Source organism: Argopecten irradians, chromosome 8 (genome assembly GCF_041381155.1).
Source record: "Argopecten irradians isolate NY chromosome 8, Ai_NY, whole genome shotgun sequence".
Taxonomy (NCBI): Eukaryota; Metazoa; Mollusca; class Bivalvia; order Pectinida; family Pectinidae; genus Argopecten; species Argopecten irradians.
Genome location: NC_091141.1, coordinates 37,678,450 through 37,697,689, shown reverse-complemented (window position 1 = coordinate 37,697,689; position 19,240 = coordinate 37,678,450). Strand labels below are relative to the sequence as shown.

The 19,240-nt window shown below is 40.4% G+C and overlaps 1 protein-coding gene across 10 annotated transcripts in view; it reads left to right on the top strand.

Annotated features, from left to right (window-relative positions):
- The window catches only part of LOC138330274 (hemicentin-1-like), a 78,743-nt gene that overhangs the window by 19,801 nt on the left and 39,702 nt on the right, over window positions 1-19,240 (top strand). For 8 of the 10 annotated variants that reach the window (XM_069277763.1, XM_069277767.1, XM_069277765.1 and 5 more), the window contains 4 exons: window positions 210-512; window positions 1,852-2,154; window positions 14,946-15,248; window positions 18,894-19,196. In XM_069277763.1, coding sequence (XP_069133864.1) covers window positions 210-512; window positions 1,852-2,154; window positions 14,946-15,248; window positions 18,894-19,196 — 1,212 coding nt within the window. Of the gene's footprint in view, window positions 1-209; window positions 513-1,851; window positions 2,155-3,313; window positions 3,597-3,788; window positions 3,806-4,826; window positions 5,130-5,844; window positions 6,148-7,332; window positions 7,639-14,945; window positions 15,249-16,505; window positions 16,809-18,893; window positions 19,197-19,240 lie in introns of all 10 variants that reach the window. The other 2 variants (XM_069277768.1, XM_069277764.1) reach the window with 2 other exon arrangements.

Here is a 19,240-nt window from a genome sequence, read left to right as displayed (position 1 = left end):
TGCCATACTGTATGCTATTGTGGTATATATCTTTGAAGCAGATAAGGATGCGTTAGATTTGTTGTTGTAGCTCCCTCGACTGTCACTCACCCACAGGCTGCACACAGTACAAATGTTGGATCAAATTAAATAAACATAACATATATTATATTGAAAAAACATAATTTTTGTCCGATAGTAATTATGCCGTCTTACTTGTTCTGTTTCAGGTCCGCCGACTGTCTCCCATCCACAGCCTACATACAATACAAATGTTGGTGGAACTGTCACACTTGTCTGTAGCGTTACCTCCACGCCAACCTTAACTAACCTTTATTGGGAGAAACTTGTTAATAATGCATATCAACAGGTTCAGATCACCACTAACATCAGATACAGCGGAGGATCGGCATCTTCTCCAAATTTTGTTATCACCAACGCGGAAGCAGCTGACGCTGGCACCTACAGGTGTTCGGCGGTTAATGCATTCGGTACAACCAATAGTCAAACAACGACCACACTGACTATTAACGGTAAGTGAGAACCATTGTCTATCTCAATATGATTGCAAGAACCCTATTACCCTTATTAATTCTAATTTTTTCTTCAAAACTGGAAACAATTATATCTAATACATGTATATATACTTGATATGTTAAATGATACGAGAAAAAAAATGTTTTAACACGACTTGTTTCGAAACAAGTATTCAAGCCTCACAACCCAATCACTGCCACATACACAAATTTTACACTTAAGACATGTTTTACCCAAACCACCATACATAAGTCTGCCAGCATTATAATGGTTTTAGATTAAGATTTACTTGAATCACCCGTAATAATTTCCGATTCACCAAGCCGTTTTGTCAGCGGGAGTGTGATTATGATTGCAAAGGAAGCACAATATTCATTATCTTCCGACGCGGTTTGCAAAGGAAGCGCAATATTTATTATGTTTAATAACACAAGTTGTTTGAAAGAGTCTTTGAACTATTGTGTCTGCAAGCAGCTGTCATCAACTGTAGAATATTTGGAGGTTATTCAACAACACTTTGTTTCTACACTTGGTAACAGGTTCACCATTTTGTAGTCTACATTGGTAACCAATAACCCTAAGTCCATTTATACATTAACATCAATATTTGTTCATGTTGTGAAGAAACAACATGTCGTTCTTCTAATTGGATGAAACAAGAGGTCATTGTACCATAACACCAAAGGTCACTTATAATGAAGGCTCTCCTCTGGTACTGAGCAACATGGCATCTTCTGATATAAAGATTTGCTGTATTCCGAACAGATAGCTGACGGAATAACGACTATAACACATGTACCAAAATATTGTTGAACTTATCTTAATAATCGATCATCAGGTTATAATGGCGACACAATGACTGACTATGGCGAAAACCAAAGCGCATGGGTTGTAACATTTATATCAAAGGGAAGTAATCGTGCGGTCAGGTCGCAACAAAGGCAACAACAAAGAAGAATGAAACAAATAACAAAGAAAAGAGAGAAAAAAACCCAAAAAAGGGACACAAAACCTGCTTTTAATGTTTTTTTTTCATTGGATGTTTTAACTGGCAAACATCAGAGCATTTTGAAATGCTCTAGCATTCAATTTATCATCGAATGAATTGAGATGGCATGCCTATCAACTTGCCATACTGTATGCTATTGTGGTATATATTTGAAGTAGATAAGGATGCGTTAGATTTGCTGTTGTAGCTCCCCCGACTGTCACTCACCAACAGGCTGCACACGGTACAAATGTTGGATCAAATTAAATAAACATAACATATATCATATTGAAAAAACATATTTTTGGTCCGGTAGTAATTATGCCGTCTTACTTGTTCTGTTTCAGGTCCGCCGACTGTCTCCCATCCACAGCCTACATACAGTACAAATGTTGGTGGAACTGTCACACTTGTCTGTAGCGTTACCTCCACGCCAACCTTAACAAACCTTTATTGGGAGAAATTTGTTAATAATGCATATCAACAGGTTCAGATCACCACTAACATCAGATACAGCGGAGGATCGCCATCTTCTCCAAACTTTGTAATCACCAACGCGGAAGCAGCTGACGCTGGCACCTACAGGTGTTCGGCGGTTAATGCATTCGGTACAACCAATAGTCAAACAACGACCACACTGACTATTAACGGTAAGTGAGAACCATTGTCTATCTCAATATGATTGCAAGAACCCTATTCCCCTTATAAATTTTTATTTTTTCTTCAAAACTGGAAACAATTATATCTAATACATGTATATATACTTGATATGTTAAATGAAACGAGAAAAAAATGTTTTAACACGACTTGTTTCGGAACAAGTATTCAAGCCTCACAACCCAATCACTGCCACATACACAAATTTTACACTTAAGACATGTTTTACCCAAACCACCATACATAAGTCTGCCAGCATTATAATGGTTTTAGATTAAGATTTACTTGAATCACCCGTAATAATTTCCGATTCTCCAAGCCGTTTTGTCAGCGGGAGTGTGATTATGATTGCAAAGGAAGCACAATATTCATTTTCTTCCGACGCGGTTTGCAAAGGAAGCGCAATATTTCTTATGTTTAATAACACAAGTTGTTTGAAAGAGCCTTTGAACTATTGTGTCTGCAAACAGCTGTCATCAACTGTAGAATATTTGGAGGTTATTCAACAACACTTTGTTTCTACACTGGGTAACAGGTTCACCATTTTGTAGTCTACATTGGTACCCAATAACCCTAAGTCCATTTATACATTAACATGAATATTTTTTCATGTTGTGAAGAAACAACATGTCGTTCTTCTAATTGGATAAAACAAGAGGTCATTGTACCTTAACACCAAAGGTCAATTATAATGAAGACTCTCCTCGGGTACTGAACAACATGGCACCTTCTAATATAAAGATTTGCTGTATTCCGAACAGATAGCTGACGGAATAACGATTATTACACATGTACCACAATATTGTTGAACTTATCTTGATAATCGATCATCAGGTTATAATGGCGACACAATGACTGACTATGGCGAAAACCAAAGATCATCGGTTGTAACATTTATATCAAAGGGAAGTAATCGTGCGGTCAGGTCGCAACAAAGGCAACAACAAAGAACAATGCAAAAAATAGAAAAAGAAAATAAAAAAAAATAATAAAAAAAGAGAGAGAGCGAGAGAGAAAAAACAAACAAACATGCTCTAGCATTCAATTTATCAACGAATGAATTATGATGGCATGCCCATCAACTTGCCATACTGTATGTAATTGTGGTATATATTTGGAGTAGATAAGGATGTTTTAGATTTGATGTTGTAGCTCCGCCGAGTGTCACTCATCCACAGGCTGCATACAGTACAAATGTTGGAGGAACTGTCACACTTCTCTGTAGCGTTACCTCCATGTCAACCTTAACTAACCTTTATTGGGAGAAACTTATTAATAATGTATATCAACAAGTACAGATCACCACCAACAGCAGATACAGCGGTGGATCGGCATCTTCTCCAAACTTTGTTATCACCAACGCGGCTGCAGCTGATGCTGGCACCTACAGATGTTCAGCATCTAATGTATTCGGTACAACCAATAGTCCAACGACGTCAACACTGACCATTAACGGTAGGTGAAAGCCATTGTCTATCTATTCAAGAACCCATTTCCATTATTTATTCCCACTTACTGTTACAGTTAACACATGTTCAGCCAAATCCCCATACATGTGTCTACCTGCATTATCATGGTTTAAGATAGACTTACTTGTGGAACACGTAATATCTACTGGTTCACCAAGCCGTTTAGTCAGCGGGAGTGTGATGATGATTAACGGTACGTTAGCACCATTGTCCAACTCAATGATTTCAAGAACACCATTTCCATTTATTTATTTTCAAAATGAAAAAATAATTGTTTCTAATACATGTATATTTTGAAAGTGAAATTATACCGAGAGCAAAGTCTACGACGGCTTGTATTGGAACAAGAATTCACAGTTGAGGATCCACATGAACACATGCTGCAATTAAGCAATGTTTTAGCCAACACACCATACATGAGTCTGTCAACATTTCCACGGTTTTAAATAACGATTTACTTGCGTTTGCCGATTCATTCACTGAGCCGTTAAGTCAGCGGGAGTGTGATTGTGATTTCAAAGGAAGCGCTATATTAATGATCTTCTAGCCCTTTAGTCAGCGAGAGTGGGAATATGTTTGCAACGGAAGCGTTACTTTCATTCTCATATGATTCACAAAGTCGTTCAGTCAGTGGTAGTGTAATTTCCTCATGTTTTGGAGACACAACACGTCGCTTCTGATTGGTTAATATAAAGAGGTCATTGTACCATTACGCCAAATGCCACTCATAATGTAGACATTTTCGAATACAACCGTTAACAAAAGAAATGGTACGGAAAAACATGGCACCTTCTGAGATTACCATCTGATCCATTCCGAACGGATAGTTGACGGAACAACGATTATTACCCATGTATCACAATATTGTAAAAGTTATCTTGATACTCCATAATAGGTTTATAATGACGACACAATGTCTGACTATGGCAGAATCCGAAGCTCGTCGGTTGTAATATCAATGTCAAAGGGAAGTGATCTTCCGGTCATGTCTCAACAAAGGTAACAACAAAGAAGAAGAATGAAAAAAAAAACATTATAAAAAAAAAAAACAAAAAAAACTAACAAACTTCACAGGATCTTGGAATACTAGCTCATTGAATTTCTCATGATTTAAGCTTCAAATAAGCTTACCGTACAGTATAAAATATTGGTATATATTTGGAGTAGATTAGGATGTTTTAGATTTGCTGTTGTAGCTCCGCCGACTGTCTCCCATCCACAGCCTACATACAGTACAAATGTTGGTGGAACTGTCACACTTGTCTGTACCGTTACCTCCTCGTCAACCTTAACTAACCTTTATTGGGAGAAACTTGTTAATAATGCATATCAACAAGTTCAGATCACCACTAACATCAGATACAGCGGAGGATCGCCATCTTCTCCAAACTTTGTTATCACCAACGCGGCTGCAGCTGATGCTGGAACCTACAGATGTTCAGCGGCTAATGTATTCGGTACAACCAATAGTCCAACGACGACAACACTGACCATTAACGGTAGGTGAAAACCATTGTCTATCTATTCAAGAACCCATTTCCATTATTTATTCCCACTTACTGTTACAGTTAATCTATGTTCAGCCAAATCCCCATACATGTGTCTACCTGCATTAGTATAGTTTTAAGATAGACTTACTTGTGGAAAACGTAATATCTACTGATTCACCAAGCCGTTTAGTCAGCGGGAGTGTGATGATAATTAACGGTACGTTAGCACCATTCTCTATCTCAATGATTTCAAAACCACATTTCCATTTTTGTTTTCAAAATGAAGAAATAATTGTTTCTAATACATGTATGTTTTGAAAGTGAAATTATACCGAGAGCAAAGTCTACGACAGCTTGTATTGGAACAAGAATTCACAGTTGAGGATCCACATGAACACATGCTGCAATTAAGCAATGTTTTAGCCAACACACCATACATGAGTCAGTCAGCATTACCACGGTTTTAAATAATGATTTACGTAATATTTGCCGATTCACTGAGCCGTTCAGTCAGCGGGAGTGTGATTGTGAACAAAGAAGAAGAATGAAAAAAAAACAAAAATCATTATGAAAAAAAACAAAAAAACTAACAAACTTCACAGGATCTTGGAATACTAGCTCATTGAATTTCTCATGATTTAAGCTTCAAATAAGCTTACCGTACAGTATTAAATATTGGTATATATTTGGAGTAGATAAGGATGTTTTAGATTTGCTGTTGTAGCTCCGCCGAGTGTCACTCATCCACAGGCTGCATACAGTACAAATGTTGGAGGAACTGTCACACTTGTCTGTACCGTTACCTCCTCGTCAACCCTAACTAACCTTTATTGGGAGAAACTTGTTAATAATGTATATCAACAAGTACAAATCACCACCAACAGCAGATACAGCGGAGGATCGCCATCTTCTCCAAACTTTGTTATCACCAACGCGGCTGCAGCTGATGCTGGAACCTACAGATGTTCAGCGGCTAATGTATTCGGTACAACCAATAGTCCAACGACGACAACACTGACCATTAACGGTAGGTGAAAACCATTGTCTATCTATTCAAGAACCCATTTCCATTATTTATTCCCACTTACTGTTACAGTTAACACATGTTCAGCCAAAACCTCATACATGTCTCTTACCTGCATAATCATGGTTTAAGATAGACTTACTTGTGGAACACGTAATATCTACCGATTCACAAAGCCGTTTAGTCAGCGGGAGTGTGATGATAATTAACGGTACGTTAGCACCATTGTCCAACTCAATGATTTCAAGAAGCCCATTTCCATTTATTTATTTTCAAAATGAAGAAATAATTGTTTCTAATACATGTATATTTTTGAAAGTGAAATTATACCGAGAGCAAAGTCTACGACGGCTTGTATTGGAACAAGAATTCACAGTTGAGGATCCACATGAACACATGCTGCAATTAAGCAATGTTTTAGCCAACACACCATACATGAGTCTGTCAACATTTCCACGGTTTTAAATAACGATTTGCTTGAGTTACCCGTAATATCTGCCGATTCACTGAGCCGTTAAGTCAGCGGGAGTGTGATTGTGATTGCAAAGGAAGCGCTATATTAATGATCTTCTAGCCGTTTAGTCAGCGAGAGTGGGAATATGTTTGCAACGGAAGCGATACATTCATTATCATATGATTCACAAATTCGTTCAGTCAGTGGTAGTGTAATTTTCTCATGTTTTGGAGACACAACACGTCGCTTCTGATTGGTTAATACAATGAGGTCATTGTACCATTACGCCAAATGCCACTCATAATGTAGACATTTTCGAATACAACCGTTAACAAAGGAAATGGTTATGAAAAACATGGCACCTTCTGAGATTACCAGCTGATCCATTTTGAACAGATAGCTGACGGAACAACGATTATTACACATGTAACAGAATATCATTTTATAATGGCGATACAATGACTGACTATTGCGGAATCCGAAGCTCGTCGGTTGTAATATTTATGTCAAAGGGAAGTAATCGTTCGGTCAGGTCGCAACAAAGGTAACAACAAAGAAGAAGAATGAAAAAAAACAAAAATCAATATAAAAAAAACCTAACAAACTTCACAGGATCTTGGAATACAAGCTCATTGAATGTCTCATGCTTTAAGCTTCAAATAAGCTTGCCGTACAGTATTAAATATTGGTATATATTTGGAGTAGATAAGGATGTTTTAGATTTGCTGTTGTAGCTCCGCCGAGTGTCACTCATCCACAGGCTGCATACAGTACAAATGTTGGAGGAACTGTCACACTTGTCTGTACCGTTACCTCCTCGTCAACCTTAACTAACCTTTATTGGGAGAAACTTGTTAATAATGTATATCAACAAGTACAAATCACCACCAACAGCAGATACAGCGGAGGGACGACCACTTCGCCCAATTTTGTTATCACCAACGCACAAACGACTGATGCCGGAACCTATAGATGTTCAGCGGCTAATCAATATGGCAATACAAATAGTCCAACAACGACAGCGTTGACAGTTACCGGAAGTAAGTCTAAAACTCCATAACACTTTTTTTTAAATATTTTTTTTCACTTTTGAAATCATTTTCATTTTTACAGACAATACAGACAAAGGCAATTAATTTAACATCATAAATACAAAAACAAAAGTATTTTATTTGTATCAATTTTACATGACATTCACATTTATACTTTTACACACACAAGCACACACCCTCACACATATACCAAAGAGTTTACTTAAATTATTATGTACATTCAAAGGTTTCCATACACCCACATTCGTTCAGACATACATGACATTTATAAGAGGTTAAGAAGATATGTTAGAGAGGAAATAGTTGTATAGGAGGATAGAGTCGAGATGTGGAATATATGTATTTTTTATCTAGTGGTAGAGAATTTGTTGTAAAACTAATACCTGTAAGTTGTCAGGATTTAGATTAATTATCTTTGGTTCTTAATTTTTTTCGTAATTTAAAAGAGTTCATATATCAAATTGTATAAACGGTGTCCACTTACTCCAACTTTTTATAAATTTTGCTTTCAAAAAATCATTTTGACCACTTGATATGTGTCTGTGAATATTATAATATTCTTTTTATGTTTTGCCAATGTGTTTATATTTAAGGTTTTATGAAAACATCTTGTTCTGTAACAGCACTTGATAATAGGTTTTTTTTTATATAGTTTTTTTGTATATACACTTTTGTTTAGGTCATCTTCCATAACTTATCCATAACCTCTAATCATAAAACAACTTTCTTAAATTCTCTTAAATTTCCATTGTTCTTTTCTAAGCCATCTATCGCGTTTATGATTGAATGCAATTAAGAAGAGTAATAGTTACTTGAGAGGCTAGTTTTTCAGGAGCAGCAACAAAAGTCCGCTCTCTTCTCACTCTTCCTCCTCCCCTTCTCCCGTCCTTCCCCTCCTAGTCTCCTCATTCATCTCAGCTGTTCTCAACTTACGTCACTGCTATAATGGTATAAATTTACAACAAACTTGATAAACTTGCATATTTTCCAAATAACATTGCAATGTTTGTTTAAAATTCATACTGGGATGCCTTGATGAAGTTTAACACTAACATGACTTTAATCCAGTATCATCAGGACTAATAGGACAGCGGTCTCGAGTTCGATAAATAGCGGAGACAGTATTAATTATTTTAATGTTATTCGCTCTGTTTCAGCATAGCCCTATCTCTATATCTACTACAGTTCAATCAAGATATCGCTTCCGATTGCATGTAATTTGCTTTTTAGATTACCCGACTGTCACTCACCCACAACCTACAAATAGCACTAGTGAAGGTGGTACTGTCACACTTGTCTGTACCGTTACCTCCACGTCAACCTTAATCAAACTTTATTGGGAGAAACTTGTTAATAATGTATATAAATAAGTTCATATCACCACCAACAGCAGATACCGTGGAGGGACGACAACTTCGTCTGATTTTGTTATCACCAATGCCCAAATGACTGATGCCGGAACCTACAGATGTTCAGCGGCTAATCGATATGGCAGTAGTAATAGTCCAATAACGACCTCCCTAACAGTTACCGGAAGTAAATGCACATCTCCATTACATTTGAAGAAAACAAAACCTGATTTCAATTGTCGTTTCCTGAATGATTCATTTCAACTGCTTTGCAAGTAATTGTTTAAGTCATCTTTCATAAATTATTAATGATCATGCAATATCAAATTTTCTTAACTCTTCTTCATTTTTATAATGGAATGCGATTGAAAACTTTAATCTTAAATAGTGACTTAAGTTAGAACAAGAATGAATCCTCTGGATAGAACTGTTTCAAAACCTGAGAGTATAGTTTTCAGCAGCAGCAACCAAAACCGCTCTCCTCCTCCTCCTGCTTCTACCCTCATACCCTCCTCTTCCTCCCTCCTCCTCTCTGCTTCTACCCTCATACCCTCCTCCTTCTCTCCCCTCCTCCTCCTCCTGCTTCTACCCTCATACCCTCCTCCTTCTCTCCCCTCCTCCTCCTGCTTCTACCCTCATACCCTCCTCCTTCTCTCCCCTCCTCCTCCTGCTTCTACCCTCATACCCTCCTCCTTCTCTCCCCTCCTCCTCCTGCTTCTACCCTCATACCCTCCTCCTTCTCTCTCCTCCTCCTCCTGCTTCTACCCTCATACCCTCCTCCTTCTCTCCCCTCCTCCTCCTGCTTCTACCCTCATACCCTCCTCCTTCTCTCCCCTCCTCCTCCTGCTTCTACCCTCATACCCTCCTCCTTCTCTCCCCCTCCTCCTCCTCCTGCTTCTACCCTCATACCCTCCTCCTTCTCTCCCCCTCCTACTCCTCCTGCTTCTACCCTCATACCCTCCTCCTTCTCTCCTTCCTCTCCCCCTCCTCTCCCCTCCTCCTCCTCCTCCATTCCTCCTCCTCCTGCTTCTACCCTGATACCCTCCTCCTTCTTCCCTCCCTCTCCTCCTCCTGCATCTACCCTGATAACCCTCCTGCTTCTCTCTCTGCCCTCCTCCTCCTACCTCTCTGTCTACCCTGATACCCTCCTCCTTCTCACCTCCTCCTCCTGTTTCCTACCCTGATACCCTCCTCCTTCTCCCCCTCTCCTCCTGCTTCTACCCTGATACCCTCCCGCCGTCTCTGTCCCTCTCCTAATCCTCCTCTTCTTACCCTGATACCCTCCTTCCTTCTTCTCCCCTTTACCTCCTCCTGCTTTCTACCCTGATACCTCCTCCTTCGCTCCCCTCCTCCTTTCTGTTCTTACCTGATACCCTCTCCTTCTCTCCCCTCCTCCCTGCTTGCTTCTACCCTGATACCCTCCTCCTTCTCTCCCCTCCTCCTCCTGCTTCTACCCTCATACCCTCCTCCTTCTCTCCCCTCCTCCTCCTGCTTCTACCCTGATACCCTCCTCCTTCTCTCCCCTCCTCCTCCTGCTTCTACCCTGATACCCTCCTCCTTCTCTCCTCCTCCTCCTATGCTTAATACCTGATACCCTCCTCCTTACTCCTTCTCTCCCCTCTCTCCTTCCTGCTTCTACCCTGATACCCTCCTCCTTCTCTTCCCCTCCTCCTCCTCCTGCTTCTTACCCTGATACCCTCCTCCTTCTCTCCCCTCCTCATCCTCCTCCCCTCTTCTCCCCCTGATACCCTCCTCCTTCTCATCACCTCCTCCTCCTCTGATTCTACCCTGATACCCTCCTACTTCTCTCCCCCCTCCTCTTGCTTTCTCCTGATAATACCTCATCTTCTAATGCCTGATACTGTTTCTACCTCTCTTACCCTCCTCCTTCCTCCCTCCTCCTCTTATACCCTGATACCCTCCTCCTTCTCTCATGCTCCCCCTCCCTACCCTGATACCCATCCCTCCTTCCTCTCCTCCCCTCCTCCTCCTGCTTCTACCTCCTGATTCCCTCCTCCTTCTCTCCCCTCTCCTCCTCCTGCTTCTAACCCCTGATACCTCTCTCCTTCTCTCCCCCCTCCTCCGCTCCTGCTTCTACCCTGATACCCTCCTCCTTCTCTCCCCTCCTCCTCCTCCTGCTTCTACCCTGATACCCTCCTCCTTCTCTCCCCTCCTCCTCCTGCTTCTACCCTGATACCCTCCTCCTTCTCTCCTCTCCCCTCCTCCTCCTTGATCTGCTTCTACCCCTGATACCCTCCTCCTTCTCTCCCCTCCTCCTCCTGCTTCTACCCATACCCCTCCTCCTTCTCTCCCCTCCTCCTCCTGCTTCTACCCTGATACCCTCCTCTTCTCTCTCCCTCCTCCTCCTCTCTACCCTGCCCTCCTCCTTCCTCCCCTCCTCTCCTGCTTCTACCCTGATACCCTCCTCCTTCTCTCCCTCTCCTCCTCCTGCTTCTACCCTGATACCCTCCTCCTTCTCTCCCCTCCTCTCCTTCCTGCTTCTACCCTGATACCCTCCTCCTTCTCTCTCCCTCCTCCTCCCTCCTGCTTCTACCCTGATACCCTCCTCCTTCTCTCCCTCTCCTCCTGCTTCTTCCCCTCGATACCCTCCTCCTTCCTCCCCTCCTCCTCCTGCTTCTACCCTGATACCCTCCTCCTTCTCTCCCCTCCTCCTCCTGCTTCTACCCGCATAACCCTCCTCCCTCCTCCTTCTACCCTTCTCCTCCCCTCCTCCTCCTGCTTCTACCCTGATACCCTCCTCCTTCTCTCCCCTCCATCCTTCTCCTGCTTCTCTACCCTGATACCCTCCTCCTTCTCTCTCCCTCCTCCTCCTCCTCCTGCTTCTACCCTGATACCCTCCTCCTTCTCTCTCCCCCTCCTCCTCCTACCTGCTTCTACCCTGATACCCTCCTCCTCCTTCTCTCCCCTGCTTCTACCCTGATAACCTCCTTCTCTCCTGCTTTCCTTCTTCTACCCTGATACCCTCCTCCTTTCTCTCCCCTCCTCCTCCTGCTTCTACCCTGATACCCTCCTCCTTCTCTCCCCCCTCCTCCTGCTTCTACCCTGATACCCTCCTCCTTCTCTCCCCTCCTCCCTCCTGCTTCTACCCTGATACCCTCCTCCTTCCTCCTCCTCCTCCTCCTGCTTCTACCCTGATACCTCCTCCTTCTCCTCCTCCTGCTCCCCTGACTCTACTTCCTCCTGATAACCCTCCTCCTCTCTCCTCCTCCTCTCTGCTTCTACCCCTGATACCCTCCTCCTTCTCTCCCCTCCTCCTCCTGCTTCTACCCTGATACCCTCCTCCTTCTCTCTCCCCTCCTCCTCCTGCTTCTACCCTGATACCCTCCTCCTTCTCTCCCCTCGCTCCTCCTGCCTTCTACCCTGATACCCTCCTCCTTCTCTCCCCACTCCTCCCTGCTTCTGCTACCCTGATACCCTCCTCCTTCTCTCCCCTCCTCCCTCCTCTTCTACCCTGATACCCTCCTCCTTCTCTCCCCTCCTCTCCTCCTGCTTCTACCCTGATACCCTCCTCCTTCCTCCCCTCCTCCTCCTGCTTCTACCCTGATACCCTTCCTCCTTCTCGTCTCTCCCCTCCTCCTGCTTCTACCCTCATACCCTCCTCCTTCTCTCCCCCTCCTCCTCCTGCTTTCTACCCTATACCCTCCTCCTTCTCTCCCCTCCTCCTCCTGCTTCTACCCTGATACCCTCCTCCTTCTCCTTCCTCTCCTCCCCTCCTCCTCCTGCTTCTACCCTGATACCCTCCTCCTTCTCTCCCCTCCTCCTCCTGCTTCTACCCTGATACCCTCCTCCTTCTCTCCCCCTCCTCCTCCTGCTTCTACCCTCCTCCCTCCTCCTTCTCTCCCCTCCTCCCCTCCTGCTTCTACCCTCCCTCCTCCTTCTCTCCCCTCCTCCTCCTGCTTCTACCTGATACCCTCCTCCTTCTCTCCCCTTCTCCTCCTGCTTCTAACCTCTGATACCCTCCTCCTTCTCTCCCCCTCCTCCTCCTCCTGCTACCCTCTACCCCTCATACCCTCCTCCTTCTCTCCTCCCTCCTCCTTCCTCCTGCTTCTACCCTCATACCCTCCTCCTTCTCTCCCCCTCCTCCTCCTGCTTCTATCTATACCCTCCTCCTTCTCTCCCCTCCTCCTCCTGCTTCTACCCTCATACTCCTCCTTCTCTCCCCTCCTCCTCCTGCTTCTACCCTCATACCCTCCTCCTTCTCTCCCCTCCTCCTCCTCCTGCTTCTACCCCTCATCCTCCTTCTCTCCCCCTCCTCCTCCGCTTCTACCCTCCCTCCTCCTTCTCTCCCCCTCCTCCTCTTGCTTCTACCCTCATACCCTCCTCCTTCTCTCTCGTCCTCCTCCTCCTCTTCAGTAAAATTATGTATTAATTAGCAAACACACTCAACTGAACTTATTATTCGAGGGTATGTTTGAAAAGCATCATTTCAATAATATCAGTGTCAAACCATTTCATAACTATTATTCATTTTCATAACGGAATGCTTTTGAGAAGTAAAATAGTCATTGAAGCTCATAACCAGAATCACTCGATTAGTTTGGGCCCAGAGAAAAAAAATCTAGTTTCGGCAGGTGTAACCAAGATCCGCTCTCTGTCTCCTTTTTCTGCTGTCAACAATTTATTAAATTAATGTATTGTTAAACCAAATTTAATCAATGCTCTAATGCTTGTAAGTTAAAAAGTGATGCCAGTAACTTTTATGTCTTCTAATTCTCTATAGAGCTAAGTAGACTAACCAACACGATGTTTTCTACAGGTGACCTGTGATTTTCACATAAACTGGTATTTATTCTATTAAAGATTATGAGGATATGAACATTAATCTGTACATTTATATTGAATATTATAACAAGGCTGCGCTTGGTTAATGATGTTCTTGCGAGTAACTGAAGTTCCAGAGAGCAGATTCGAACCATACTCCCAAAAACGACACAATAGTCACAATTGGAAACGGTACGGCAAAACAGAAACTCTTGTTCAGCCAGGCAATGAAAGAATATCACTTTTAACATAGACCTAAGATATTGACTTGGTTATTGATCATAAAATTCTTAATTTCAGCTCAGTAGCAAAGAAAATTCGAAAACAGTAACATGGTTCTTTCTTGCGCAATGTCGTACACAAAGTAATCGTTAGATTCACAGGATATATATATATATATAACTATTTCACATTTACTGTTTAAGATCCTCCGACTGTCAGTGTTCTACAGGCATCATACAGTATAAACATCGGCGGGAGTGTCACTTTAGTCCGTACCGTTACCTCCACGTCAACCTTAACTTACCTTAATTGGGAGAAACTTGTTAATAAATTATATCAACAAGTTCAGATCACCACCAATAGCAGATGCAGCGGAGAATTAACAACTCAATATATAAAAAGGGCGTCATAACCACAGAATGTATTTTCAATTCGGGCCCGGTGAGCTTATGTTATGACGCACCGTATTCCATCAACATTTCTTTGAAATTACTAATTGTCATTGTATGGGTTATGACCAAATTTGATCAGAAATATCCTTGGGCGAAGGGAAACAGGGTTTGTATAAATCTTTCCTCTGACCACCTTTGAACAGGAGAGGCAGGCGTAATAGGTGGAAACTGAGGTAATAAACTACTACTCATAGGCTTTTGCGTGGATTCTGATCAATATTGACAAGAAACATCCTTGCGGGAATGGAAAAAGAATTGGTATATATTGGCACTGACTCCTTTAGACAGGAGAGATGGGGAAGTTAGAGGCTAATCTTTTTTTTTTTAAAAGAGGAGTTATAATGAACCTGTATTCAAAACATGACTTGACAATAAGAAACCAGGTGAGCGATTCCTCAGGTTTTCTTGTTTATAATATAACTGCCATTGTCACGACGACTCGTTTTTTCAAACTGTTTACATTAAATATGATTTACTTTTGTGTTTGAAGATATACCTACCGTAGCCATTCCTCAGACAGCATATTCCACAACCTCTGGACAGTCAGTCACTCTTGTCTGTACCGTCAACGCGAATCCATTCCAAACCGGAGTGACTTGGCAGAAATTTACGAATGGTGTATACCAACCCGTTTCTATAACCGGAAACAGTAGATACAGCGGAGGAACCGTTGCATCCCCGTCTCTGGTGATTTCCAATGCATTAACAACTGACGGCGGAACTTACAGATGTACAGCGGTCAACTCTATCGGCACTGGGACGAGTGGGAATACCTTGCTTACAGTCGCTGGAAGTAAGATGACTCTTAGTCTTAAAGCATCCCTTAATGCTTGCAAATATATCTGTGTTAACATTACGATTTTTGTCTATTAATCCGTCTGTCCGTTCTTCGTTTATAATAGCTCCATGCCAGAAACTAATTACGCAGTTAAAAGTTCGTTATTAGATACATTAGGTAAAGTGCTGAAAAAGAATATAAAGATATATGAATGAAGATTCCAAATATTTAGTTTCCTTCAATTAATTTTTCTGATAATTGTTTTGTATTTTACCCGTCGGTTATTTAACACGACGGACACTAGTAATCTTATTTCAGTCAGTAAAATACGAAGCAAATCTGATTCCATTTATATATGTGAAAAATTAATATGATATCAAAATGAGTTTCTAGTATCAGCTCCCATTCATGGAACTTAATCTCGACTTTTACTTTAGGGGCTGTCTTAATATATAACTCTTGTGAAATAATAGTTCTTCATGTATCGCCTTAAGTTATAGCATTTGTATCAACTTCATAACAAACAAATTATTATGTTTGATATCAAAGAGCAATTTTAAGTCGGTTTCCATAAGGTGGCTTCTATAAATGAATAACGATTCTTTATGTTATAGTCCGTTTCATTAGTTACGCAGATGTGAAAAAAGTTTTAATTGCTTAAATATTGTTTAAACAAATCCCATTACATAAATTAACTAATCAATGTTAATGCTTGATATAATCAGCAAAGTATACTCCGTTTCTATTTTGTATTAAACGTTAAATAATAAATTACGCTTGCATTAGACAAATCCAGTACATTTAATTAAAATGCTTGTTATTGTCCGTTTCTAATTTGTAGTAAATGGAAACTAATGCTTTCCGATTCCGTATGATATTTGCATATTAGAAAGTTATCTCCCTTGTCGGTAGGTTTTGATTGTGACGTCATTACTTTGTGAGCACAAATTACGTCGTATACTATTACGTTCACAAATAAATGGCGTAACAGTCAATACGTGCCCGCAATCAAGACAGGTATTTCTGTTATATGTTAATGCAGAACAGCAACTATGAAATGCAATTATTAAATTATATTATTACATATAATTACATTAAATCCCGCAGGCATGTTTATATCATGCAGCAGTTATACATTTCTAATGCTTTATTTGATTTTGCTTCTTTTCTGCATCATTTTGATATCGATGTCTAGCTCTGTTGCTTATGCTTACTTTGAGAATTCTCTAACATAATTATCATTGTAATTTTAAATGCTTTTTTGTATTTAAGCCGTACCGAATGTGAATATTGACCAGACAATCTACACTGCAACCTCTGGCGACACAATCATTATTGTTTGCAATATAAACGCAGATCCGTTCCAGACGAATATTGCATGGGAGTATTTAGATAACAGTGTCTTCCAGACAGTACAAATCAATAGCATCGGTCGCTATACTGGGGGTACGACCACGATACCATCGTTAACGATCTCTGGTATTCTCACCACGGACGGCGGAATATACCGATGTGTAGCAACAAATAATATTGGTACTACAGCTAGCGGGACAACCCAGTTAACAGTCAGTGGAAGTAAGACCCAAATCATGGCTGAAGGATTTATATTGAATAAAAATTGCACAACTATTACTACAAGCCTACAAGCCAATTTTTATTTTATATTTATTTTCTTTATCATTTTTTCCAAACATTTATTGATCAATCATGAGGTTTCTTTGAATTTTTTTCATCAAATCTTAGTAAACTTCAGTAAACAGTTTGGGTCACATATACATACTGATATGGAATACGATCCTTATGTAAAAAGCCTATTCCTCTTTGGCTTTTAATTCTGTATTTAAATGTTAAAATTAATTTCAATTTCTTTTATCTAAGATGAAACATATATTTAAACATATATATTACTTCTGAATAATTTCTGCCGAGAATTTAGACAAGTTGATAAATATCACGGATTGATTACAGATATCTGGCATAAACACATAGCCACGGCTAGATTATAATTTTGTTATTTTTTTCTTGTTATTTTTTTTTCTTTTCTTTCTTTTGTGGGGAGTGGGTTTTTTTTATTCCATCGTCATAATGTTGATTTTTTAACATTGCACTGTACATGCAGTAACAATATTTCACTATTTCATATAGCCTTAAAGGCTTGTAGGATCAAAGCAGCTGTAGAAGAAATTGATATCGGAAGACTATTGCGCGCGACCTGACCTTTCCCTAACTGACAAAAGCACTAAGTCTCGTGTTTTATTTCAATTGTTCCCTTTTAGCCTAAATCGCAATCCAATCTATCGACAACCGCTGGATGTTTTTCAGCTGTCAACCCAGTACTGTTCGATAAGTCAGTGTGAATTTTATTCATTTTTAATTTTCCCTAGTTATTTTATTATGTAAGTCGACATTATAACCCGAACTATCTGGTCAGCTATTCCAGATAATCTTGGAACATCCCAACTTTAGGCGGACGATTTAGCCTTTAATCAATTATTAATTATTAAATTATTAATTTCAACTTTGTACTCAAAGCAAAGTCTTATTTGCTTGATGTGTTGTGTATCACATTTACTTTTAAATATCCCTAATCCACTATACCAACCGTAATGCATGATGTATTGAAAAACGGATACTGGATTTAAACTGTTTAAAAAATTTCCGTTTTTGTATCAAAATGGGTTGATTAAATTTTGGTGCGTTTTAATATCGTGATTTCCTATGTCACGCAAATAGTTTGCGCATATATTTATTTGATCAAGAGGGAAGAAATCTGATTAATATTTAATTTATCTATACATATATATCCCTTATAGATACAAAGATAACCTTTGAAATATTGGTCTTCAATAGAAGCGATTAATAGTCCCACATCTTCTTATTTGTTTGCAGTTAACAGCACATATCTTAAATGTATGTTTATGTAACGTGATCGAGTACTTTACCCGAGATACCCGAGAGTACGTGTTTACAAACTTAATAAATGGCATGTAGATGTATTGATCGCTATATACAAACTAATAAGTATGTACAGGTATATGCATGGGACGAAATGTCCTTTTCAGTTGCTGTAATTAGGTGGAGAAACCGCATGATCGTTTAAGCTCAAGTACATGGATGGTGGAGTATAATTACGGCCATCAAAACGTGGCCCCTTTTGGATGTTGGCACATCCTTACGACACGTGATAATAAGGATCTGTATTTTAATCAGATTGAGAATGAATTTCTCGACACTTTATCAATGATTGGATAGAATTTACACTCACCACGATACATTTAATTTGAAATATGGAAAACACATTGAACATGACTTCTCTTGCAATATAAATGTCCCATTTGTACATTTATCTGCGAATATTATCAAATAATTAAACTCGGATCTAAAATTTCTTTTTACGTTGAATGAGAATAAAACTATTGTCCACTTGCTTCCTCTGCTCATATAACAAAATTATGTTAAAACCCTATATGCAATGTAACAAAATCCGCAATACATGTTTGATACAAACCCTTAACCGGGTATGTCAGTAATGTTTCGTCTTGCCATTCGTATTATATTATTGGTACGATATAACGTGGTAATAACATTTAAAACAAAAAGTCTACATATTCCACTTTAAAAATCCTTCTGCCTGACTAACTGATTCCTCTTGCTTTCTAGCCATTCCGACCGTTTCCATACCAACGCCAACATATGCCACTAATTCCGGAGGGACTATTACTATGGTCTGTAACGTGAACGCCGACCCGACCCATACCAGCGTTTCATGGCAGAAGAATACGAACGGCGTTTTCCAGGCGGTGAATATTGTTGGTACTACCAGATACAGTGGAGGTACTGCTAACTCGCCTTCCCTTGTCATAACTGGCGCTGTGACCGGTGACACTGGAACATACAGATGTACGGCAACAAATTCTGTCGGAACTGGAACTAGTGGAAATACACAGCTAACAATCACTGGATGTAAGTAAACAATAAACAAACGTTGATTTGTCTTGAAATATGAA